Source organism: Xiphias gladius, chromosome 1 (genome assembly GCF_016859285.1).
Source record: "Xiphias gladius isolate SHS-SW01 ecotype Sanya breed wild chromosome 1, ASM1685928v1, whole genome shotgun sequence".
Taxonomy (NCBI): domain Eukaryota; kingdom Metazoa; phylum Chordata; class Actinopteri; order Istiophoriformes; family Xiphiidae; genus Xiphias; species Xiphias gladius.
The window spans coordinates 17,177,529-17,204,045 of record NC_053400.1 but is presented as its reverse complement, the minus strand read 5'-3'; the positions used below and the strand labels follow the sequence as shown (position 1 = coordinate 17,204,045).

General features: G+C 42.4%; 1 protein-coding gene across 2 annotated transcripts in view; it reads right to left on the bottom strand.

Annotated features, from left to right (window-relative positions):
* Positions 1–26,517, bottom strand: part of gse1 (Gse1 coiled-coil protein) — a 173,678-nt gene that overhangs the window by 131,564 nt on the left and 15,597 nt on the right. Inside the window, exon 1 of one of the 2 annotated variants that reach the window (XM_040123907.1) lies at positions 2,210–2,227. The exons of the other annotated variant lie outside the window; for it this stretch is intronic. Coding sequence (XP_039979841.1) covers positions 2,210–2,212 — 3 coding nt within the window. The 5' untranslated portion in view covers positions 2,213–2,227. Of the gene's footprint in view, positions 1–2,209; positions 2,228–26,517 lie in introns of those variants that run through there. 2 annotated transcript variants of the gene reach the window in all.

Sequence of the window (26,517 nt, the reverse complement as noted above, 5' to 3'; positions counted from 1 at the left end):
ATTCAAGCAATGTTATGAAGCCCTGGTATTAAAAATTCAATTTTACACTAACAAGTGAAGGATGGATGCCAGGTGGAACAAGGTAGGTAACATCAGTGTACAATTTATTCTCTTGATTTAGTGTAGTGTATACAGGGCCACACAAAGTTCAGTATGTGTATGTGTGTTTATGTGTATGTGTATGTGTGTATACTTAGTGGCACCTTGGCAACGTATGGGGACAAACACAATGTGTACAACAAGGGGCGAGCTACTCCCTGTGTGTGTGTGTGTTTGTGTGTGTGTGTGTGTGTGTGTGTGTGTGTGTATCCTAGCAACAAGACAGACGTAGTAGCAGTGCAGTGAGCATCTGGCAGAATGGGACACAGAGGCCATGACGGATTTATCACAATGTGTATGTGGGTATGTGTGTGTGTTACATTTAACAGCTGTGAGAGATTTAGGTGTGTCTGTGTGTGCACACATGCTATGCATCCATGCATGTTTAACACTTAAAAACTCATCACCGTGTCAAGCCACCAATTGCAATGATAACAACCAAGATACAGCCACCGACATCACATGATCAGAGTTTCACAGTTTCCACATTTAATACTTACATACAAGAACCAACATTATTTGTCTGTCATTGATCAAAATGAAATGATAATTTTGGTACTTGGTATAGTGAAATGTGTCAGTACATCTTTTGGTCTTGAGCATATCCAAGAGAAACAGCAGATTTGTGCATGAGTTTCTGTTGACAATAGTTGTGCATTTGAGAATCTATGTTAGATATGGACAGTATATCGAACATTTAAAGCAGTTAAGCTATGAATAAACTAAATCTAGACACTGCCCTATAAAATAAAAGTAGCTAATGTAATCACCAAAAGGCACAGTAATTTCAAGACCGAAAGTGGAAAAAAAACAAAGCAATGGCAGTTCAGTTGTGTGTCCTTCATCAGAGAGTACAGTATGAGTAAATGCTTGCCTTGCCCTAAACTGCCTTTCCTGCTGCCTTTAAGGGAAAAACTACATTCATTTCCCTCATCAAAAGCTGATGAGGGAAAGTCATGTCACTTGCGTCCGTTAGGGATCAAGATTACAAGTCTGAAACTGAAAAAAAATCTGACGGTGTGGATTTAGAAAGATGTGAGCTTACCAGATCTCTGTAGCCCGCTGCTCATCTCTACTTGAGGCTAGCGGGTCGAGACTACATTAGCCACTACTAGCATAACACAGCCAAATCTCCAACCACACTGTTGGTGGTCGAGTACATTGTGGGTAATGTAGGCTTAAGGCACTATATAGTATACAGGGAGTCATTTATACCTTTTCATCTTAGGACCAAAATGCGAAAATCTGTATGCAATTGTGGCTCACTGGTTTATCAAAACAGGCTAACGCTCCTATTCGTCAATCTTTTCATTCATAGACTCATCAGAAATACAGAAGACCCAAAAGTTCAAAGAATCCCTGGTTTTATCTTCCTCACGCTAAAGACTAGACTGGATGTTTGATACATGCAGTGAATGTTGGCCTACAGAAAGAAAGGCTTTATCTAATCTCACACTCCATCTTATCGACAGGGATATTTATCAGTCTCATAGACGGGATGCAGCTAATTATACACACACAAGCACAAATTTGTTGCAATGCCAGTGATCCTCGGGCCCAGCTGTGCCCCAGTAACTATGGAAGTTCTCCATGGTGAGAAGGGGCTGGCTTCCAAACCCCAGGCCAGTTGGAGGGCCCTGGCCTGGGCAGAACTCTGTCTCCATAGGCCTCACCACGTGCCAGCTTCTGCTCTGTGGAGGAACATCATGCGACAGATAATCACCAACTCAAAACCGCTTCTGGAGTACAGTGCCAAGCCACAATAAGGAGATAACACATTTCACTAACAATGCTGCAATCATCTAGCCTCATACCATATGTTCCCATGTTCTTTTCTGTCTCTGTCTTTAACTGTTTAGCAGTGTGGTAAAAGAGTCGGTGGAGATGACTCAGAGAAACTCTTCACATCACTTCATCTCCACAGATTTGAACATTAAGTGAGGAGGAGGAGAATGCTGACACTAACCTCATCTGCAGTTCTTTATTACATAGAGAGACAACAGTGATGCATAGGATTGTGACACACCATCAAGTTGTGGCTAGAACATGTTGTATCTGTGTGTCAGCATGTATCTGGACAGATGAAATTAAACTAATGTTTAACACTCACCATCAAGACATGCAGCAGATGGCTGTGTTTGTAATCACAAAGAGGATAGTGGAGATATAAAGGGAAGAAAGAAAAGAGACAAGAAAAGGTGAGCTGCTTTGACTCTCTGTATGGTAAGCCGTTGCATCCTCAGCCACTCCCCACCTCCACCTCCACCACCTCTACACATCCTTTCTTTCTGTTCTCTCTCCAAGCTGTCTTGGGAGGTGTGATGTCTTTTTAAAAGGCGCCGGCTTCATGTGTTTTTATGTCTGCTCATAAAAAAAGCGGCTTCCTTTAAAGGCTCCGCTAACCAATGACTCGTGCTCTCGCTGTCACTGGATGACAAGCAGCACTGGAAATGACAACAGAGAGAGACTGAGACACAGAAAGAGAGGGAGAGTCTGAAGGAAAGAAACCAAAAAAGAAATGGAAAGAAAGGAAGAAAGAAAGACATCTTTCCAGTTTTGGTTAAACTACTATTTTTATTTTTCTAAGGGAAAGTTGATTTGCTCTTTACCAGTGATGCCCTGATTCACATTCATACAGTTACATTAATAACTGGGAGCTGCCCAGCAAAACCACAGTCCTCTACAGCAGAAGTTCTCAAACTTTATGTCTTGTGACCTCTTACAAAAAGGCAGTGTCTAGTTGGGGCCACTTGCCACATTATATGTCTATCTAGTTTCCAACAAAAAATGATTTTCTATCTAAACTTCTCATATGATTTTATTTAAGCTGTTAGAGGCTAAGAAAGCAAATTTTATAGAAAAGTCCCAAAAATTAAAACAATGTTGAGTAAAACTTAGTTTTTTCCTTTTCCTACCACATTCATCATCTCACAACCCCCCCCACATTTATCTTGTGCCCCCCTGCTTTAGAGCTGGCCAATGAGAGGCTCTACTGGAACTGCTGGGGGTTGCTTTGCTAAAACGCATCTTGGCATCTTGGGATATTGATATAATTGTTTACAGAAAGTTTCTCACCCACAGTCTCGTATCCAGCCCTGAAATTCAAACCATCAATCCACTTCTCTTAACATCATGTATATACAGCCAGAACTTATCACAAATAATGACAGACCAAAAACAAATGAGGTAAAAGTCCCTATATTGCCCCCTGCATTAGCCCTGCATGAAAAAACACAGCTCCCTCATTCATTTGAATGGGACCAGTCCAGTCATGCAGCAGGGATACCAAATCATAGTTCTCCTGAAAAAAGGTGTACCAGGGGTCAACTTTTGCCACAATGCAATGCAACATCATCTCGCAAGATGCTACAATGACCAATCCTGGCGAATTGCTTTGTAATACAAACAGAGTTTTTCTACTGTTTACCTTACAATTGTTGCAACCACAGATAAAATAGTTGTCCCCGTGAGTTGTGAAATCATGTCTGAGTATTCTGATAAGTCTTCAAATTCACAGATCTGTTCCTCAAACTGGACTTTCTGAATTATATTTCATTTCTCACTGGTACCTGAAGCAACACAGCTCCACCAGCCCCTTGTGCTGTTTAAATGCAGTGCTGTTTTCAATCTTAATGTGCACTAATGATACACTGAGGCACTTAACATGTTTTATTTCAGACATCAGCAACACATTTAGCTGGATGCACTGTAGATCCTCAAACCATTTATCTCGTTAGTCTTTTGTAGTCTGTAGTCCAGACAAGTGGCTGTTAGCTTTTCCCTCAAAATGGTAGTGTGGTTAGCAGGGGAGTTAGCATGCAAACACACACTAATATGCACACAGCTGGCTCACATGCAGGCCCCAAGAGGCAGACCTCAACCTAACCATAAAATGCCCCCAACACAGAGACACACACGCATAATCTCCACAAGAGTTCATACATCAATCCCCTACCTCCATCTCAGTCCCTCCCACCCCCACCTATCACCCCCTTCCCCTCTCTCCTCTATCTCCCCCTGCCTCTCCTCCTTCTCAATTGCAGCCCACCTGGAAGAGATCCCATATGGATCTGTTGGGGTGTGTGATGTATTTTAGGCCACATTAATGGCTACCCAGCACAGCCCCTGTGACTACATTAAGAGACCATATCTCTTGATCACACCTCCCAACCTGCTCTCTCTGTCGTTTTTTCTCTGTCTTCCTGGCATCCATCTCACATTTCTTCTCTTCCAATCCTTGTGAGTGCGTGTCCATGCGCTTGACAAGATCGATCACTCCTAACTCCTTGTACTCCCTGCTAAATCAATGGCTCTTTGTCTAGTTATGCACTGGAAGGAACTCTGTGCATTCTTTTTATGTGTGTGTGAAAGTTTGTGTTGTGCGTGTTGTAGAGTGAGAAAGAGAGGCAGCGAAAGAAAGAAAAAAAAGAAAAGAAAGAAAGAGGAAGAGAGTTTGGTACTGTAGAAGTGTTATGTAACGGGAGAATCTCACTGCAGAACAACGTAGGGTTTATCCTAGGACACAGTCAGACCATTAAAACGAGCTGGGATCTACTGCCTGGGGGGGGCAAGGACGACAGAGGGGGTGGGCTTACTGTGCATAAAATAAAAAAAGCACTTACCTGGATGGGTCAGTGCAAGAGAAAGAGAGGTATAAGTGACAAAGACAAAGAAACTGTGTGTATGACTCTGTGTGTGCAAGAGTGTATGTGCAGTGTTGAAAGAAGTGAGCCAAACCTCACCGCTGACTTGGCCAGGGCCTCTGGAGCCAGAGAAAGCCCTGCTAGCCACAAACTCTCTTTCAGTGTGTCTGTCTCACACACACCCCTGCTGAAAGTGTCTCACTGTGTGAATACGTCATTTCAAAACATGTGTTACTGGCCAGGAAAGCAAGGGAAGTAGCTTGTGAAAGAGAGAAGGCTGTAGAGGAAGAAAAACGGCAGAGGCTGGGACAAAGTGAGCAGAGAACAACGCGGCGATTCACTCTCGTCCCGAGCAAAGCAAAAAGGAAACACACTCTCGCTCCACGCGTTACCCTCTCTCATCGTCTGCCCTCACCACTCCACAGCATTTAAAATCCTGTCTCTGTAGCTCATTATATTTCCCAAATGCACCAGAGTAGGTAGTTGCATCACTGCACTTTAAGTCAATAGCGGGACTGCAGAGCCATGAAAATGAATAAGGATAGGGGCTCTTCATACAGCAGTACCGTGTAAAAAGGCTTGGGAGTGCTCATCTACAGCACGGCTGCTCTTGGCCCATTTATATTTCACATTGCATTAGCTGCCCCTGGATGAGCACACAGTCTGCAAGCCCTGCTCTGCCTCACCCTGTGCACAGATATACAGGAACACCAGAATGTGAGATGTCAGTATTTGTCTATTGCAGTGCACCATACTGAGAACAGAGGAAGAATAAAGAGTAACACCCACACCAAAAAGTGTGCTTCAGGTGCAACCAAATATCACACCTTTCATAGGATCTAGACAATAGAGTGCACAGGTACAGAAAGAGGCAAAAAAAAAAAAAAAGCAATTGGAATACGAAGACAGAATGATGAAAAGCAAAGAATACCAGCCAGTATAAAGGTCTCTCACCTCAAACTGGTCAGTCTCTCCCCTCAGAGCAACCCTGTATGAACGCCCGCACAGTAGACACTACACACACACACACACACACACACACACACACACCAATACATAACCAGACACACACACTTCTATCTGTGTCAACACATGCTTGTGGGAAGGTTGAGAAGTGTTGCTAAAGGCGGGTGTGTGCAGGCTGTCTTTGGCATGTTTGTTTTTGTTTTGCTTTTTTTTTCTAATGCTGAAGGTTGAGGCAAAGCTACACAGAACAGTATTTGTGTGTGCGTGTGTGTTTGTGTGTGTGTGTGTGTGTGTGTGTGTGTGTGTGTGTGTGTGTGTGTGTGTGTGTGTGTGTGTGTGTGTGTGTGTGTGTGTGTGTGTGTGTGTGTGTGTGTGTGTGTGTGTCTGTGTCTGTGTCAGAGAGTGTGTTAGTAGGCAGAGACAAAAGGAGCATATGGCAGCAGCAGCCAAGGCTGTAAATTAAACATAGAGGAAGATTAGATAATGAATGTGTGCTCTCAGACACAGAGACAGCACTGAGCCAGAGGCGGAGCAGACCACTGCCGGGAGTGGAGGATAGGGGGGTACAGCGCGTGTCTGAGTGTGGAGTTAACCTCATATTAAACACTCGAAACAAACAAATGCGGTGACTAACTGTCATGAAAGCCTTATAAAACAATACAAAAAAGGAGAAAATGAAAAACACAGAGGGAAGAGACACATAAAATAGCCTTTAATGACAGTGACACAGGTCAACGAGCTTGGAAGCAACATGAAGACGACCCCACCCCCCATGCTGCAAAAGAGAGCTTTACCCCTCCACTCCGAACTAGACAGCTGCTGCTGAGCTGAAGCAAAGCTGCATCTCTGTCAATAGGATTACTGAAGCTCTTCTCAAATACAAAGTCCAATACATGCTCACACATACAAACCCATTATCGTACACATATGGCAATGCTCACATGCTGTACATAAACACCTCAACAGTTAGCAGTTAAAGGACAACTGATCAACACACTGAACAAGTGGAACAGAAAATGGGTGGAAAAGAAAGACAGTGAAAGGGAGACAAACACCTCTGTGTGTGTGTGAGAGAGAGTAAGTGCTGCAGATGTTTAAGGGTTCAACAAATAATCAATACGTCAATACATCATTATATGTTCTCTTGTGATACACAGGCGTACGTGTTTTCTTCCTTCTCTTCAGCCAGTTCACAGCTGTCTGACATCTAAATGATGGCATGCATTCGTGTGGCTGTGTGTGTATTAAAAAGGCTCAGAATGTATGCACTTAAGTACACAACTCCGGTAACTCAGAGAGTGAGCACCTCACTGTATGATTAAACACAATTCAAGGACGAGTCCTGCTTTCTGAAAAATCATGTTTGCATTTTAGGAGTATATCTTCCTCATCAGTTGCAGAGATAATTTGGTGTATCATAGAGGGAAGGCGCAATGCACAAGTGCAATTACTCAAATACTGTACTGAAGTAGAAGTTTGAGTGTTTTTCGATTTTATGGAAAATGGTTACCATAAATAACATCACATATACACACTCACAAAATGATGGCAGAGTGCTATCATGCAAGGCGCTGGCCTTACCATCAGGTGCAATTTGAGGGTCAGTGTTTTGCCCAAGGACACTTGGACATGTGGACGGGGGAGCTGGGGATCGGACCCCCCAGCCATGTGATCAATGGACAACCACAGTTCCTACTTTACACTTGTATTTGACCACATATCAGAAGAAAATGTTGTACTTTTTACTCCACTACATTCTTCTGTCTTCTATAGTTACTTGGTACTTAAATTAACATACAATTAACTTATAAAATAATATGCGTACTTGTAGATTAAACTACCCAACAGTATATAAAGTAAAACTATTGTAGCTCCACATAAACCAACTGCAACAATAAAATGCTGCTTACACATTAATGCATCACTACAATAACATATAATGGTATAACACTTAAAGGAGGCATTTTCACTTTTGATACTTTAGGTACATTTTGCTGTTACGTTCATAGTTTTATTTGGGCAACATTTACAATGCAAGACTTCTATTTGAAATGGAGGATTTTTAGTGCGGTATTGCTACTTTTACTCAAATAAAGGATTTGAACACTCCTTCCACCACTGTTGATAATCTGATGATAAATGCTAAATAATGAAATGAGTGTAATTCTCTGTTTCAACAGCAGGTTAACCTCAAATGGAACATGGAGCAGTGAAAGCTTGGCTCCAAAATAAAAAAACATGTTATATAGCATCCTTATCTAGAGCCAGCTGTGTCACTGTGGGGACGGGACCGATAGTTCATCAAAAATGGAAGTCCAACTCATGCACATTATATTGCGAGGTGTCTCTAACAGAATCTAATGAAAACCATGTGCCTACAACCCAGGATTATTACGGCACTGAGGTGATAGCATCATTATCATGTAAAAAGTGTTCATATCTTGGGTTTTAGTCCATGTGCCAGCTCTCTTGCAAATTGGCACTAAATGTCTGACATGAGATTAGAAACAGAATCTGTACCACATGAACCATATCACAGCCGTCAACTGAGTTTACAAGCTCATAAGCTTCATACATAACTTGCACGTCCACACACAGCACTTACAAACTGAAGCTCATTGCAAGCCTCTATCTCAGTGTGAGAGGGGGGAGATGGGGTAGAGATAGAGAGTGTAGGGTTTAGGGTAATCTGTCACTGTCTCATTACTGGGCCACATAAAGCAGGGAGAGAGGGTTAAGGAGGCGGAGATAATGCAATAATATAAAAAACAAGAGAGCAAGAAGAGAGGTAGGGAAAGGGAGAGAAGGGCCAGGTTATCCTAATTCAATAATGGGAGTCAGTTGGGAGCAGATGAAACTGATGTGTACCTAACTTGAGTTCCTGAGTAATCATTTGCCTCTGAGAACAGCAGCAGCACCAGCATCAGGAAAGAATGCTCTTCAGTCAGGACTCAAGGCTGATTTTTAGGAGCGTGTGACAAGTTTCAGGGGTGCATTCAAACCTTTAGGGCTAAAGTGAAATCAAAATTTAAATGTCCACATGCAAACATGGTATTTGAAATAAAGATAATTATACTGCACACATTAAAATGGAACCAGAAGACAAAATTCCTAAAATATTTACAGTTACAAAGGGAGGCTTCCCTTTTTAAAATCTGGACGACAGAAATGTTAGAAATTGTCTATGAAAGTTTATTGATACTTCAATTGTTGTCATTTATCTGTTAATGTCAAAATTCTCCTCTGCTAACAGCCCAGCTTGTTGAGTTCTTTCCTTACGTCACTGGTTGAGCCCTCTTCTTTACCGTCTCTTTTATTGTTTTCTGGTGATGCTTCTAATGCGTGCTGTTGCTTGAATATTCTGTAATCTTTCAATTCTCTAGGAAATTAAGCTTCCAGCTGCTGTGCCAATCTCAGTGCTTTGACTGAAACTGGCATCAATACTCAGAAATGCATATAAGGTCAAGTAAACTGTGTTGAAACCTTAAGTAGACTACATATCTCATTTCATATATTTCTCTTTCTGTTTCTCATGGTCCATTTACTCTTATAAGTGCTACTATTCTCGTTTACACATTTACACATTTGCTTGCAGGAATTTTATGCTTACAGTGTAGGGCCCTGACATCAAGGTGAAAACTACAAACTTGTCTTTGTATAGCTATTTGAGTGTAATACACGCATTCCTATGGATGTGTGTGGGGGCATGTGCAATTACTAGCGTATATAATTATAAAAGCTTCTATATGCTGTGAAAGAATGTGTCCGCTTGGAATCTCTTGATATGTCAGTCACTGACCCTTTCAGAGCCACACAGTCACTTTTGGGCCAATAAATTCAAAACCCGGTGAACAAAGCTCTTTAAAGCACATACATACTATGTAACACATGCACACACACACACACAAATGGCTTTGCCTGCACCCACACGCACCACTGCTACCTGTAAGGCTACCGGGGGGAATCATAATCACACACACAGGGGGGGTGGTGCTGGAGCTGAGCCATAATGACACACGTTGTTGTGATCCTCTCTCACCTCAGCTCTGACAGCACAGCCTTGTTTTCAGCTTCAGTAAACACTGCTGATGTGGGGATTTGACAATTTGACAATAACACACACACACACACACACACACACACACACACACACACACACACACACACACACACACACACACACACACACACACACACACACACACACACACACACACACACAGGTGGGTACACCCTGCATACAGAGGCAGAACAACAGACCCAAAACGTGAATGATGCATAGTGCCATCATGTGTGTAAGTTTAGTAGGCTGCAGCCCAAAACGCACCACTTTCCTCGCTCGCCGTCTGTCTCTTCAAAAGACAAAGCGTGGCCTTTCTGCCCCCAGCTCATTAGCAGCAGCAGAGAAACAAAAAACAAAAATAAACACATATGCACACACATTCACATACAGCCTTGCTTTCTCACTGAAATACTATGGACCCATTGGCAGTTTAATGGCATTCAGCATTGGGGAAAACAGAGTAATCTGTTGCTGCTGATACACAGACACAGCATGGAAGAATTAATGCCTATCTGACACTTAATTGACTCACTACTGGTGATGTGTTTCAAAAGCATTAAAAACTATATCGGTAAAATCACCCCTCCTCTAGCAATTCACTGTGGTACTGTAAGTGAACATACAATATGCCTTTTTTTTTTTAACTGCCTGTCAGTGGCTTTACAGAGTTTCCAGCCTGCCACCAGGGATTAGCTCAATACTCAATTCTCCACTCAATCTCACTACCACACAAGCTATACAAGGGGATCTGTGTGTATGTGTGTGTGTTTGGGTGCACATGCGCATGTGTGCGGCATATGTGTGTTAATGTGTGTGTGTATATACACTCAGGGGTGATATTAGTTAATCATAGCCTTCACTCAGCATAAATAAAGACCAATTATTGTGCTTCCCTATGGGCCTTTCACTATTAGCACACTAAAGACCCCAAAGAGTGCTGCCCCATAGCTAATAAAGCCCTGGTATAACAGTCAGCCCGCTGAATCATGATGATAAGCACTACAGAGGGCAACGGAAGGACAACATTCACAACATCATAAAGACTGGGGCTGGATTAAACATATGTGCACCAGTAGAGAACGGTAAGTGCAATAATCAAAAGAGTAATGATAATGATTCTTATAATCAGGATAATCAGAATAATTTATACCTTATCAGGGATGAATAAGCTTCCGAATTAGCCTCATTTTATTTGCCAAGTACAGAGGAATTTGTCTTGCTGATAGTGGTTAAAACATGATTGCTCGGGGACAGTGAAGGAGATGAACCAGGTAATAGACTACACATATGATTACATATAGGAATGATATGTACTGTAATGTTTGTACAGTCAGTCTTCTATCACAATGTGCATCATCCTGTTATACAATGCAATGGCCTTTATATCCATTCTAGTTCAGGAGGTCAAATGACCTCCTGTGTGTAGGGTTCAAGCATCACTGAATTGGCTCATAGCTGTCACGCACACACACACACACACACACACACACACACACACACACACACACACACACACACACACACACACACACACACACACACACAACTGTGACAGCAATGACAATCAGAAAATGAGGCATTGTTATAAAATCTGTAAAAGAAATACATTTAGATAAAAGATGAACACAAGATAATATAAAGAGATAGATAAGAGAGCAGAGTACCACAGTCCAGCCAAACTCAGGATCAAAGGGCATACAGATTTAGTCCACACAGTGAGGGAGGGACCTATCATGTATGTGCCAACAGTTTCACAGTACCTGTATGATACAGCTCACCTACCAGTTATGATATCATTCTATTACAACCACCGCTGTGGCTGAAAGCTGATTTTAAATGAGGAATCGCCCAAAGAATATGTGAACATGCCAATGTACAAGAGTCTTAAACAGATGTACAAGAGATGTACAGATGTATATCTCTTATACATCTGTACAAGAGATGTTTTCTCCTTGTTTAATGCGCACCTGTTTTTAATAATCATTTTTGCATTAAGGAGATTTTAAGGTTTCAGCGGAAGTGCTTTTTGTTGCTTGACAGTCATCTAATCTCGTCACAATCTGGCTGCAGTATCTGGGAAATACTGCAGCAAACAATAGCTAAACCACATTGAGATTTCAAAACTTCCCCTAATAAACAGTGGAGTCATGCACACCGGGTCTAAGTTTTATACCAAGTCCCACATGTTAGCATTGCAAACAGCACCCCAGAAAACGTTAACACACCTCTTCAAAGGAATAAACAAAGCCAGAGGACATTACAAGCTGACACACCCTTTAACAAGCAAATCTTGCTGTTAAGTTTAGACTGCTCCTGTTTATTTTTTGCACATTCAACCATCAACTTTTGTCATGTGATATTTTGCAAACCAAACACCGTGCCACTCGTTCTGTAGTGCAATCTTCCTAAGTCCTTTCCTTTGGATGAATGTCTACGTGTGGACAAGTGACACAGCAGCTGGAGACATGTGCTTCACAGCACATATACAAATGCAAAATTGCACACACGCACACACGAATACAGTGGACCCTTGCTGGCAGCCTCTCATCACCCAGAGAGGCCAGCCTAATTTGGAGGACAGGCTCCAATCTGCCTGCTAGGGAGGCAGCAGGGATTATGAGCCTTTATACACACTAATCTAGTTTAGCCACGCTGGGAGAGGGAATCTGTGTGTGCGTGTGTGTGTGTGTGTGTGTGTGTACTTGTACTTCTATTTTTATGAGGACCACGTTGAGTTACAGACTTTACGGAGTGAAGAGATTTGGGGAAAATGAGGACATTTTGGCTGGTCCTCGCAACTTTGGTTTTAGGGTTCAGGTTAGAATCATGTTAAGGTTAGGTTAAGGGGTTGGGGTTAGGCATTTAGTTGTTATGGTTGAAGTTAGGTAAGGGGCTAGGAAATGCATTGAGTGTCCTCATAAAGATATGAGTACAAGTATGTTTGTGTGTGTGTGTGTGTGTGTGTGTGTGTGTGTGTGTGTGTGTTAAAGAGCGAGAGAGAAAGGGAGACTGCAAAAAGGGAATATACATCAACTGAATGCATAAGCATATGTGCTCTTCACTGTTAGTGAGTTTGTGTGTGTGTGTTGGTTTGTGCATACGTGGGTGCGCGCTCAGTGACCCAGTCTGTGTGAGCAGAGATAGGGGGTTCTCAAACTGGTTAGAGATGTAGCTTAGCCTCTTGTCCTCTGACGGCAGCTGGCAGGAACTACACAGGAGCACTGACACACATACGCCAACAAATAAATACTAACAGGGGTATCACTGATACACAAGCAAAGACACCCCTGCTGGCATCATGCAGAACAGAAATGTACACTACACACACTCAGATTGGAAATTTGTGCCTTTAGTGGGCAGAGGGACCTGGAGGTAATTGATGTTTTGTCTGTGTTAATATCAAGATTGGGAGGTTAGTGGTCAAACAGGTTGTGGGCAACTATGTGCAATCCCAGATGTGGCTGTAGTGAACCAGCCACTGGTTTGAACATGCACGCACGCACGCGCACGCACGCACGCACACACGCACACACGCACACACGCACACACAAACACGCACGCACGCACGCACGCACGCACGCACACACACACACAGAGAGCACAGTGCTGACAGGACAATTTCCAAACCTGGCTGGTATGTGTTACCTCACTGCTTAGAATGTGTGTATCTGAAAAGAGTCATGTGTAATTGGCTTGTTGGCTGAGTCAAGTTGGTCAGAGAAGCCAGTACATTGATGATACCTCTGTGTGTGTGTGTGTGTGTGTGTGTGTGTGTGTGTGCGCGTGCATGTGCGTGTGTTGCCAGTGAAGCATGAGCGGGCGGGTGAATCGGCCAGAAGCACCGTCGCATTCCAAAACACAGGAGACAGATCTCATGGCCAAACCGGCGCTGCGACCATACTGGGAATCGCAGAGGAAGAGTTTAGAGGAGAGAAAGAGAGAGCGAGTTAGGGGAAAGCGATATAGAGACAGTTGGGAGAGAGAGAGAGAAAGAGAACGAGGACCACAGAATCTACAAGCTTACAGTGTGTATGAGCATTGGCTTGAGTAATTACAGACTTGCCTGGTGTGTGGAGCCGAGAGTCTACCACAACACAGCCCAAGTGATGACACCATACACCACACAAATGCACACCACACACACACACATAACAGCAATTACTGCAAAAAGCATTTAAACAGCTGCTCTATATCCCCATTCCTCAAAACCACACATACATTCATGCACACTTTCCAAGCCACCCAGTGGTACAGAATGACTTTAACTGTTGCACAAGGAAGCTAATTTTCTCACACACAAATGGACATGAAAATATAAACACACACACACACAGACGCCGGAGCCCAGGCAATTACTTTCAGTCTGCTTTAAATAAACAACAAAAACCTGCATCTACAACCTCCCTTTGTACCCAAGGTAGTCTCCATTTTTAACTAATTGGGGATTTCTACCTCTGTGTTTGTCCAGCATCAGACCTCTCCAGAGTGGAGCACTAACACCATCTGGTGGCTAATTATATCATTACACATTCAGAAAACAATATACTGCAACTGACAGGGAGCACTCGCATCCTGTGATAACCACTAATGATATTGACATGGAGTTTAAAAAAAAAAAAAGAAAATGACAAACTCAGTTCCTGCTGGTTCATGCGAAAATGAGGATGACTTATAAATTCCATGACAGCCGTTAAAAAAGAAAAGATGTCTCCAGCAGCGGAAAACCGAAACAGAAAATCTGTCCAGACTGCAGTTACTGGTAACAAATCTAGTGGTGACGGCAGACGCTGGTGGTTTTGATCTCTGGAGTCGGCCACAAGGTCCCAAAGTATCCTCTAACCGAATGTCTGTCTGTCACACGGCACTTCCTGACAGGAAGCACTACATATGGTACAGAGAGAGGAAAAGAGAGATAGATGGAGAGACCCACGGAAAAAAGGAAAGTCGGGATATAATAGCATCAAAATTCATAACAGCTTGCCAAAACCCAAAGCCCTGAGGACAAAGACTGATGTCACATTTACTCAAACATTAATATTGTGCACTGTGCAATTATTTTTACATGAATACATGTTTATATGTCTCATCTTAGAAAGGTTATGCAGTGAATTGTGTGTATGTTGTTTCTTCCTTGTGGTTGGCGACACGTTTTACTGCACAAATAAAACACAATTGCATTTGAATGGACATTGTATTCATTATATTTCATTTTTAACTCACATAACAACTACTGTACTTGACACTCAGTTCACCCTACTTAAAGGTTCATGTTAAGGTCTTGCTTTTGTTCAAGTAATACACCCAAAAAATACACTTTTTATATCTTCACACACACACACACACACACACACACACAGATTGTTCCAATATGGGGACATTCAATGACATAATGCCCCTTAACCTAACCTTAACCATCACAAATAAATGTCTAATCCTAGCCCTGACCTAAACCTAGTTCTGACCTTAACCCTAAAACTAAGTCTTAAGCCTCAAAAAGCACTCTCCCCCCTTGGGGACCTCAATTTTTGTCCCTCTGGTAACATGAGTGCCCATATGTTAGTGAGCATTCAGGTTAGAGTCCCCACCAGGATATAAGAACAAGTACCCCCCCCCACACACACACACACACACACAGATACTGAGGCTGTGCTGTAAGTGGAGCCAGATTGATGAGTCATGGTGGGCACTTTTCTTCTCCCTCCTTCTCTCCCATTTGCTCTCCCTTGCATGTGATCCTTTTGCCCCATCCCGCTGTATTTGGTTCTTTACTCCCTTCTGATCATTTACCATCTTATCCCACCTCTTCATCCTCCTCCTCCTGTCCCAACACCTACGACTTAACTTACGATTTAACTTCTCAAACTTTCTCACAGACTTCCCTCTCCACCCTTCTCTCATTCTCACACACTTACAGTATCTACCTCTGTGAGTTATTACACCCACTCCTCTCTTATCTGCTCCATGTGGAATCTGCCTTGCAAAGACATTTTCTCCTGGACTGCAATATCAGAGAGGACAGAGATAAATGTTTGCTGGTACTAGATAGATAGATAGATAGATAGATAGATAGATAGATAGATAGATAGATAGATAGATAGATAGATAGATAGATAGATAGATAGATAAAACTAGACTTTTGTTTACTGTTACAGCTAAATTCCTGTTACACCAGTGAAGTCATTAAATTGTTCCATTATTTAATAAACAACAGAAGGACAGCATTGTTATACACACATTATATGTAGGTGCAAGGTTAGTGGAAAACAGCACTGATGAAAAAAGTAACGCCTGCACATTCCAAACCCCATTTTTATTACATAGACACTGTTCTGATCCCAGTTGGATCTTTGTCAGGTCAACATGTTTAAAAATAGTTAAAACACATAAACAAAGACCCAGTTTTCAAATGGCAGGTGATTAAGTAAGTCAAACCCAGACAACAAGACAACAGAAGACCAAGGATCAAAGGATCAAATTTTTACATTAAAATGCAACATGTGAAGTCATTAAATTGTTCCATTAAGACAAAAAGACATACCAACAGATGGAGGGATCTGCCAAAAGAAAGACAGGGAGGGAAAGGGAGAAAAAAAAGAGGCAAGAGCAATATATAACTTTTACAAGGGGATTAGTGTACAGCAGTACAGGGCATGAAGACCCCCACATGTCAACTCTGAACTTGTTAAGGTAGAACATCTGTGGTGGAGTGGGAAGGAGGAAGAGGAGGAGGAGGAGGAGGGAGAGGAGAAGGTCAGGGGTAAATGGAGGGGGGGAGGGGGAGGAAAAAGGAAAAGAGCAGATCAAGGCATGAGAGCTTTCTGCTCCCTCTCTTGGCAAGACTCTGTGGCTGTGTACGTTTGTGTGTGTGTGTGTGTGTGTGTGTGTGCGTGCGCGCGCACAGATGCATGTGCTCCTGGTAGACTCAGACTAGGCATTAAAATTATTGGTGCCGCCAGCATGCCGCGGCCCCCGCTGCAAAGGGAGGGAAGTGAGCAGGGAGGGAGAGAGAGAGAGGGAGTCACCAAGTGCTAATCAGACCCATGTGTGTGTGGCCAGCGCTGCTCCAAACAGCTGTTCCCATGCTGAGGACCTGGCCACCACACACACACACACACACAAACACACACACACACACACGCACACACAAATGTCCTGTAAAGCCATACAGGTATAATCCATTTGCAGTTAACACAAACACCACCGTAGCCTGTATGAATGTACCTATAATACATGATAGATAGAAAATGGAGATATTTATATGTGTCTTTTCTTCAAAACTGATGTTGACTCTATTCTTACAGTGTTTTTTTCAACTTATTTTCATCATTTCATCATGTCTTCTTCTTTTTTTATTTCCTAATTTTCTCTCTCTAGACCTTGACAAAACAGATGAGGATTTTAATCCCACCTCAGATAAAGCAAGTTTCAAGTTAAACTGAAAAAGTTTAAAAAATAGAGTGAGACAGGTATGGAAGTGGCATGTCTTTTCCTCCCTACCAGGGGGACAACAGGAAGAGTCAGAGAGCAGAGGGAGGAAGCTCTGTTATTTATTCTATCAATGGAGGGAGGAAGAGACCCCCACTTTACAACCCACCCCATTAAAGACACACACCCAAGCACATATGCAGCCCCGAATACACACACACTACAATCTACACTGAAGACGGCATTGATCCATCTTACTTTACTTGTTTAGATTAGCTGTTTTAGCTTTAGTAATTAGATTTTACGGTTGCAAAAGAGCCTCTGAAACAGGTTTAAGGAAGATTTCTTCATGTGTGTGCCTGTGTAACAGGGCAGAGCTGTGATGTGCCTTGGGGAATGGATCTCTTTGTAGTGGGCAGGGAAGCAGAGGAATGTCAGGAATCTCCCCAGAGGATGCAGGGTCTGTCCGGTCAACTCTCTCTCTCTTTCTCTCTCTATGTACTGTCTTTCTATCTCTCTCTCTCTCTCTCTCTCTCTCTCTCTCGTTCAGTGGTATGTCTATGCATGGCGCGTGTATGTGTGGCTATACACGTGCACTAAACAAACACAGCAGCAGAGATGAGCGTAAAAAAAAAGATTTGGAGCCAATAAAGTTCACTAACAGCCTGAGAGGAAATAAAATAAAGCTTTTGCCAGAGGCCTTGGGCTGTGCGTGCGTGCGTGCGTGTGTTTGTGTGTGTGTGTTAAAAAGGAAGATGAAAGAGTTGGTGGTCAGACTTGGTCAAGAGCTCTAATTGCTTTACCAGCTACACTTGATAGTGACACAATATAGTGCTATTCTATATATCTGTGTTTGTTGATTTCCCCCCTTCTTGTTATCAGGGACAATGTTCACCTCTGTGTGTGTGTGTGTGTGTGTGTGTGTGTGTGTGTGTGTGTGTGTGTGTGTCTGTCAACCCCAGGCTAGAGATAATTCCTTACTGCAGCGCAATTTTCAGCAGTGATGTTTGTAACACAAAATGGGCTGGCAGCCAGTCGGAGCAGAGCATCCAGTTGGTGACAGAGCTTTTGCAGATCATGAGCGTGTGTTATTGTGTAAGGCTGTGTGTGTAAACTAAATGCAGATCCCCAGAGGTGACTGCTCTGTTCTGCATCAGAGATCAGACAAAAACACACATGCACGCAGCAAAAACGTGAGTCATAGTGGCACCTGGCGGAGCGAAACGAAAGGCTGAGAAGATAAAGACGGAGTATAAGATGTGAATCATCAGAGGGAACATATGCAAGTTTGTAAATGGCACATCACTTACTATGGTGTTACGCTGGGAACGCAAGTCAGTCTCAGAAAAATGAAGACATACACAGAGCTGATGGGTGTGGAGACGGAGCAAAACCACGCATATGCTGCATCATGCACAAAAGCATAGCTTTTGCACACGCACGCCAGACAGATGAAATAGAAAACAAGATCCCCAGTGTAGCCAGAGGATGTAGAGAGAAGAGGGAGCGAGAGAAGGGGAATAAGTGAAATTATGAAGAAGATGTTAGATGAGTGAGTCCAGACTTCATCAGCTTCAACAGATGTTCAGCACAGCATATATAGGCTTTGATTTCGTCACTGTAAACACACATCGCTTGCTAGTGGAAACTGATATAGATCATATTCATCTATTTAAAGACTTCGTAATTTCCCACAGTGTCACAACAGCTGCTCAACACAGAGGAAAAATCAACAGGCCAACCCTCTCCTTGTCTCTCTCATTTTTACATCCATTTTTTTTCTTCTCACTTCTTAAACAGGAGAGAAGAGGAAAAGAGAGTAGGGGGTACATAAGGCTAGGGGATCGAGAATGTAATAGGTAGTGACCTGGTGGGCTTTTGGGAGGTCTGATGTGTGTTTAAGGGGCCAAGGTCAGGGGGTTGACCTCAAACCAGAGGATGCTGAGGGGTCACACGAGCAGGAACAGTTACCAGTGCAACACAGACACAAATTGAGCATGCTGCAAAGTATTGGCACTAGACCAACACATAGATTTTACACCATGGAGCAAGTGAAAGGGATTTAAACTACTGTGGTGGGGGAGAAAAATCAGTGACTGTAACAGTGGTGTGTAAAGTGGACCACTTCACTTCCATCTGCAGCAGCTTTATGGTACTTACAGGTGTTAAGTCTGGTAATGATAGTGTTGTTTCCAGGCCAGTGAGCAGCGGTCAAACTAGACCTTTGCTGCAAGGATCACTAAGGCAGATCTCTCGCAGGCAACATCTGACACAGCCAAAAAATATGCTTTGAATTAAAATTTTCTACATGGGAGGGGGCCCACAGCAAAAAACTAGCACAAATCTTCATTGCATTGTGTACAAAGTGAATGCAGCACACAAACTCCATGTGATTGGAGTTTATTCATTGTGGAGCCTGCTGGGATCTGGTTCCTGTGCAGTAACAGCTTAAGTCTCTGTATCCCTACCCACAGCTCCACTCTTGTAAGAAACTGTTGATACTATAAAAAAAAGCCCCCCTCTCCAATCAGACAATAAAGAGTAGCTAGCAGCCCCAGGACATGGCACCATTCACACTTTAAAATAACCAGCAAAGAGCTATTTAAACAGGACCAGGTAACAGCCCCTCATAAAACATATACACACAGGAATATTTGTATCGACACAGCAACCTGGTAGGAAAAAAAAGTCTCTCCATGGGGGGTACCAGGACGCTACGCCGAAAAGTGGTGGCGGTGTTGAGGGGTGGTGTGTGGAAAAGGAAAAAGGGGGAAGGAAGAAAAACAGGTCCCACAGAGCTACCGTGCAGGCGCCAGTAAAGACAGCAAGGGTGGAAGGGAGGGGAGGAGGGAGGAAAGAAGGGGGAGAAAGACCCTGGTGAAACTCTCAACAGATGCGTGAAGCCCTTGTCAGCATTCCTGCTAGGTAACGCAAGGTCAGGAGCAAGCAGGAAGACAATATGAGGACTATTTGGGCTCCCTGAGCGCCAGATGTGTTTTAATAAGACGGCTGCCCTCCTAGCTAATAAGGTCAGCCTCTGGCTCCAGCCAGACGAGCAAACAAGTAGACTCTTGGCAGGAATTCAGCTCCAGCTTGGCACAGCCTCCCTCCCTGCTTCCTGCCTCGCTCTCTCACTCACAAGCTCAGAGAGATCGAGGGAGGCCAACTCTTTCTCCCTCTTTCTGTGCGTGTGTGTATGACTCACCCTGTCTCATACACCCGCCTTTTATTAGACACTTCCCTTTTTCTGCAAGGGAAGAGGGAGAACTACTGCCTAAAAACTGGAGCCTTTTAGAACATCTGTGCTTGGACTCTGCACTAACATGCACACACCCACACACATGCAAGTGTACTGTACCCAGCTCTCCTGCTGTGCAGTTCACACCACTGACTACCTTTTACCCCTGAACATGAAATAAAGCCACTCTGCTATTGTCAATACTTAAGTAATGAAAAACTAAAATTAGTTATAAAAATAAACATTGGACCAATAAATCTGACTCCTCCCGAGGGAAAAATAAAGTGGCATCGGCGCCAGAAAAGATTGGCTTGCTCTGCACTGAAAGGGAGACGGAGTGAGGAGGAGGAAGATTTAAAATTAAGAATCAGAATAAAGGAGGGAGAAACAAAGAAAAAAGTAGAGAGATCGAGAGTGAGACTGAGGAGTCTTGGCAGCTTGTGTGGGAGTTCTGTGTACACAAGCTCCTGCCAGCTGTTCATGGGATACAAAAAGAAAATCAGTGTCAAAGTAAGTCCAAACAGTGTCTGGCCTTTAAACTTGTTTAATCGTTCAATAATATTGTTGAGAGCAAAAAGATCCAAAAGTAACTGAAACCACTGTCCCTCACAAAAATAACTTTCTAATGCTATCAGTGTATTTGAAACATGCGCATGCTCGTGACTGAGCAGAACCAAGGTGCCACAGGCGGCAGTGGAGGAAATGTGATTGAGGGGATGTCACAAGCCAAGTGCTGGATAATTTAACTTCCAATAAACACAGACACACACAGACAAACTCACACACAAGATCAGTAGTTTAATCAACTCTGTTCTGAATAAAAAGATTTTGCTATTACGTGCACATTAACTGCAGATACACACACACACACACACACACACACACACAGACACAAACATACACACACACACACACACGCCACACACGCCACACACACAATCTTCCTGGCTGTCTCTCTGTGATCCTCTGAGGGAAAGTTGACGTCATCCTCGGCCTCACACGAAAATCAGCCCATCAAAGACAGACCCTCTCCTAATGGTGCCTGCAGTCCTCAAATATTTACCTCAGGGCTGGGCCACGCGATACCACACACACAGGAACTCTGCTTTCACCCATACCTCCTTTTCATACACCTCGGGTTTGCACATATGATCAGTCAATGGCTATGGGTGGAAATGTCGAAAAATCAGGATGAATTCCATTTTAAAAAACTTTAAATTGATATGGCAGATATTTTTATCCAAAGAAATTTGCGTCTGGGAAACAATTTTAGTCTTGCCCAAGGACATTTTGACATGTGAAGACAGCGATCAAGCCGTCAAATCTACAATTAATAGCTAAGTTGCTCCTATACCTGAGCTACAGCCACCACAAAGATTAGTCATCTTATGCAGCAATAGTCTTTATTGTTATTAACTTTAATCCCAGTTTGGTTGGGCCATGTAGGCTCCATGGCATTGTAACAAATTAAAAAATAAGTGAACTCAACTTTTCTGGTTGGTGTACTAGATTAATGTTGAGACATAATAATCAATACTGCAATATATTATGGTACTGGTCAAGATAATAAAGTATTTCCTGATACACTACGCACCAGTGTGGTCTGTTGTTATATTTAGGCAGAGGTGTTTCCTGCCTTAACTGCAGACATCTGGCATGTAGCCTTTGCCTCTATTCAACACTGGTGCACACTGTGTCATTTTTGTTTTCTATAAACCTCTATAAAACAGAAAGCACCTCGTAATGCAGTAAATAAATACGGCATATGTTTGACAAACGATTTTGCAAAAAAGATTTTGCCAATTTAGGATATCTTCCTGCTAGCTTTCCTCCTAAAGTTAGACAGAGCATGCACCGTAATGCTATTGTTATCATGAGCAAAATATTGTGATAGTATGATATCATGGGTTACCCTCTGATTCCCAGGCCTGCTCTGTGTGCCCTATGAGAATGTATTTGTCCATTTGTCTGTGTTTCTTGAACATAAGGTTGGACAGAAGACCATCATCAATCATCAGGGTAGAAAAGGTTTCTGTTCCAGAGCTTGGACCTTCCTGTTTTAATGCTTGCAGACAGGGAACATTTGGCTAGGTGTAATTTGAGATGACCTCGTCACAGCAACTACAGGTTACAAGGTCAGCAGGCCTTATCGTTCAGCGACAGGCCCTGTTTCTGCTCCATGCCGACCCCCACTACTCTCCGACTCTCATACATAGACACACACACACACACACACACACACACACACACACACACACACACACACACACACACACACACACACACTAATGTGTCTGTGTTCCCACAGTTGCAACAGGTCTATAGGTTGATGTATAGCAGCTTGTAAAGCACAGCTCTCAGTCAGTTTTAACAGCCTACCACAGAGGGCCAACAGGACCACAGCCATGCATGCAGGATCAGGCCACTGACCGGCTCAGCAACACTCCATAAAAGTAGCTCAGACTCCATGCACACAGACTCAGCCAAGTACAGAAAAACAACAGAGAAAGACAGCTTTGATCACCACTGAGATACTCATACTCAAGACGCTCCAGCGCTCAAAATGCTCTCACGTGTACACACAAACATGAACACACACTGTTTCTTTCTCAAACAATTACAAGCTTATACACAATACTGAACAACTCTGACACCTGCGGAGCTGTGCAGTGTGGGAGCCTATCCAAAGCCTGCTATCAATCCACCACTAAGGACACATGTTCCATATTGAGTGGAAGTCAAACAGCATCTGATCACTGCTCAGCCAGCGTCAGTCTGTCTGGGGCTCTGGTTTGTAGAAATTGCTGTCCTTACTCTTCTCCGCAGGCAAACTAACAGGTGGACAAAATTTAACACAAAACACGTTCATGAAATAGGCTGTTTTCTGTTTGATCCCTCTGTACCATGATGGGTGTCTGGTGTGACAGACTAAGTATTTATTTTCCAATAGTTTTTATGAGAAATCAAATACAACCTTTAATTTCCACAGAAATAAGTATCTCAACCACATTGGAAATCACTTCATAAAAGAAAATATTGGTTATTTGCAAGTCAAAAGGTACATAAACTGAGAGTTGATTTCATTAGCAGTGGCATATTTTTCACTTTCTAATCACGGCCATAGTATCTAACAATGAGAACAGTTAGGTCATGTGCATTGTATTTTATTTATGTATTTTTGAATTTGTGGGTTTTAGCAACCTGTTTTGAGTATATATTCTACAATTAAAGACTGACAAATGGTGGGAATTGTATGAGCTGGAGCTAGTATATGCTAGTATTTGACCAGTTTTAGGCTAACAAAATAATAAATAAGTACATTAAGACTTCAGCACATTTTATTCCCTACAGTGTGGAGATGGCTTTGAAACATCATATCAGATATTCGACATTCAATATTTTTAGAAATGTTCCTCAATTTCTGGTCAAAATTTTGTGACAGTGGTGAAGGGTGCTTGGGTGAAAGGGTGCCTCAAATAGTTCTAATATCATAGCTACAGCTGCAATTTTATTGTATGGCCTTATACTACAATGCATACAATAGCATATGAAGGTAATGAGTGGACACAAGCACACTTAGGTAATAATTCTGGCAGAAGCACATTTGTGTCGACTGAGTGTAACCTTTACAGATAAATATTCATTAGTGAGCTGCTAAGCTACCTGACCTGTGACCCACTCACTTCCTTTCCTCAGAGGGTATCAAGGAGCAGGGCTGCAGGCGGATATGAAGCCCTAATAAAGAATTCTCTCTTCTTTACCCGTCTCTCTCTCTGTCTGCTCTGTTTTGAGGTGTAGCTTGTCTGCATTTGAAGAGGTTTTCAAAAAGACCTGTGGAGTAGCAGAGAGGGGGTGTCATACAGAGAGGTCTCCCCAAAGATCACAGGAATAATTGTGTTGAAGCGTTGATTGTGGTAGCACTTTCAAGTAATGAACAGAGCAAGCTCCTGTTACTATAGAAACCAACACAAAGGTGGCATACTATAATTTGCTCTCTTTAAAGTTACAGATGACTATCAGCAAAAAACATAAATAAAGCTGTTTTTTTTCTTGTCAATTTAACGTAAAAATTGCGTAGTTGGTATGAGGTGGGTATTTCGTTGTTGATTAAAATAAACAGGTGCCATCACAGGTCAGCTACCAACATATTCAATCTTACAGTATGATTACAGGCTACACTAAGGAGAGTATCAAGTTATCCCCCCTGTACATTATATCTTCACAAATTATTCATCTTTTTTGTTGTAATTTGGAGAAACACAACATACAGACATCTTAAAAACAGTTTAGGATTGTAGCATCAACAGCCTGATTACTGCAAATGAATAATCAGCTGACACACCTGTTATTATTGCTGTTTCCTGACATCTTTACCTGCCCCTGATGATGGTTTTAAAGTTAATACCAAAGCTGGAAACTGCCACAACACCTCTGTCCTTTTCTGGAGTGACTCCACTCTCATGTTTTAAATATCAGTGGATCTCCTGGCATTTGGAAAAACTGAGACTACATGGACTACTGTAATCATGACCAATTAACTGCCCTCTTTCCTACTCAAATGCTTCTACATTTCTGTCCACCAACCAATATGTAAAAGTAGAAAACCCATAATGCAAGAAAGCTGATTAAAGTTCTGCATGCATTTGATACCTCCAGGAACTCAAACATGCCACTCTTATCCTTAACAAACTCCTATGGGCTTACACAACACAGATAACATTGAGCTGTGTGTCTCTGACCTGAAGGCACAACAAGCAGTAGGAATGATTTATGTTGCTTTAGAGGAAATAAGGATCTGTGCCAAAGCACAGTGGCCCTGACAGACACCACAATTAGTCAGACAAACATACATACACACAAGGATGTCCCCTCCTTCCATAGTTTATGTTTGGATTTAGTGACTGCACAGCTGAAGTCCATAATAGTGACCTTCTATTTTCTCTCTCCTTTAATACTATCAGTATTACTGACTGCCCAGCCAGTGATAACAATGGACAGAGGTTAGGAGACAGGGTGTGAAAGAAACAGAGAAACTTCAGCAGCAACAGTGATCAAATACACACGGTAGTGAGAGAAAGAGACCTGGTGGATGTAACTAACCCGGGGTGAACTGGAAAATAGAAAGATCTCAGTAAACAGGTCTACAGAGAAGAGTAAGGAGATATGAAAACATGAAATGAAAAAAGATTTTTATCAATTAAGAGGAGAAATAGAGAAAATAAGGAACATGTGAGTGTTTATGGAACTATTACATTATACAACACATACACATGCATTTATAAGAACACACACAAACCCTGGCCGAAGTTAGTCACGGCTTGATAGTAACCTTTAAGAATCTTTAATGAATAAAATATAGAAGTCTGGGAAAAGGCTGGCTCAGATATTCATAAGGTCATGTGGCCTCACAGTTTATCTTTAATAATTATCTTTCAAAGATTTTACCCTGATAAGGTGATGAGTAGGACACTCTACCTACAATATGTACTGTATGTATGCATACACAGAAACAAAATGCCGCTGCATCAAAATGCACAAGGGATAATAGTGATTTTATTGATGAAAATACAAATGCAATCATACAACACATATGGCTGATATAGTATGAGACACTTTGTGGGTTTAAAGGTTGAAGGACTTATTGGTAAAACACTAGTTGGATTACTCAGATATTTTGATTTTGATACAAACATGATTTAGGACATTGGATGAAATTGGATTGTGGTTGAAGTACAAAAGCTAACAGTAAACAGTATATATATTTATATATAAATAAACTAGAAAAATCTTCCCCAACCTCTGCACACCAAGTCAGTCGCAAAAAAACTGATTCACTACCCAGTATCGTACTGTCTGCTTTGATTTCTGCTGCTTCATCTGATTTAGACATAGTCACCTTGAATTTTTGTTGCTTAATTCTGTGCCTAGAAGAGGAATACTGTATATGAAGAAGAGGAAAAGACAAGGAACGGACCATGGAGAGATAAGGCAGAAAAAACAAGGCTGATGTGTGGAGTGGGAGGTCAAGAGTTATCACCTGGGTGACCTGAAGCGATCTGACAGGACTTGTCATCACCTTTAAA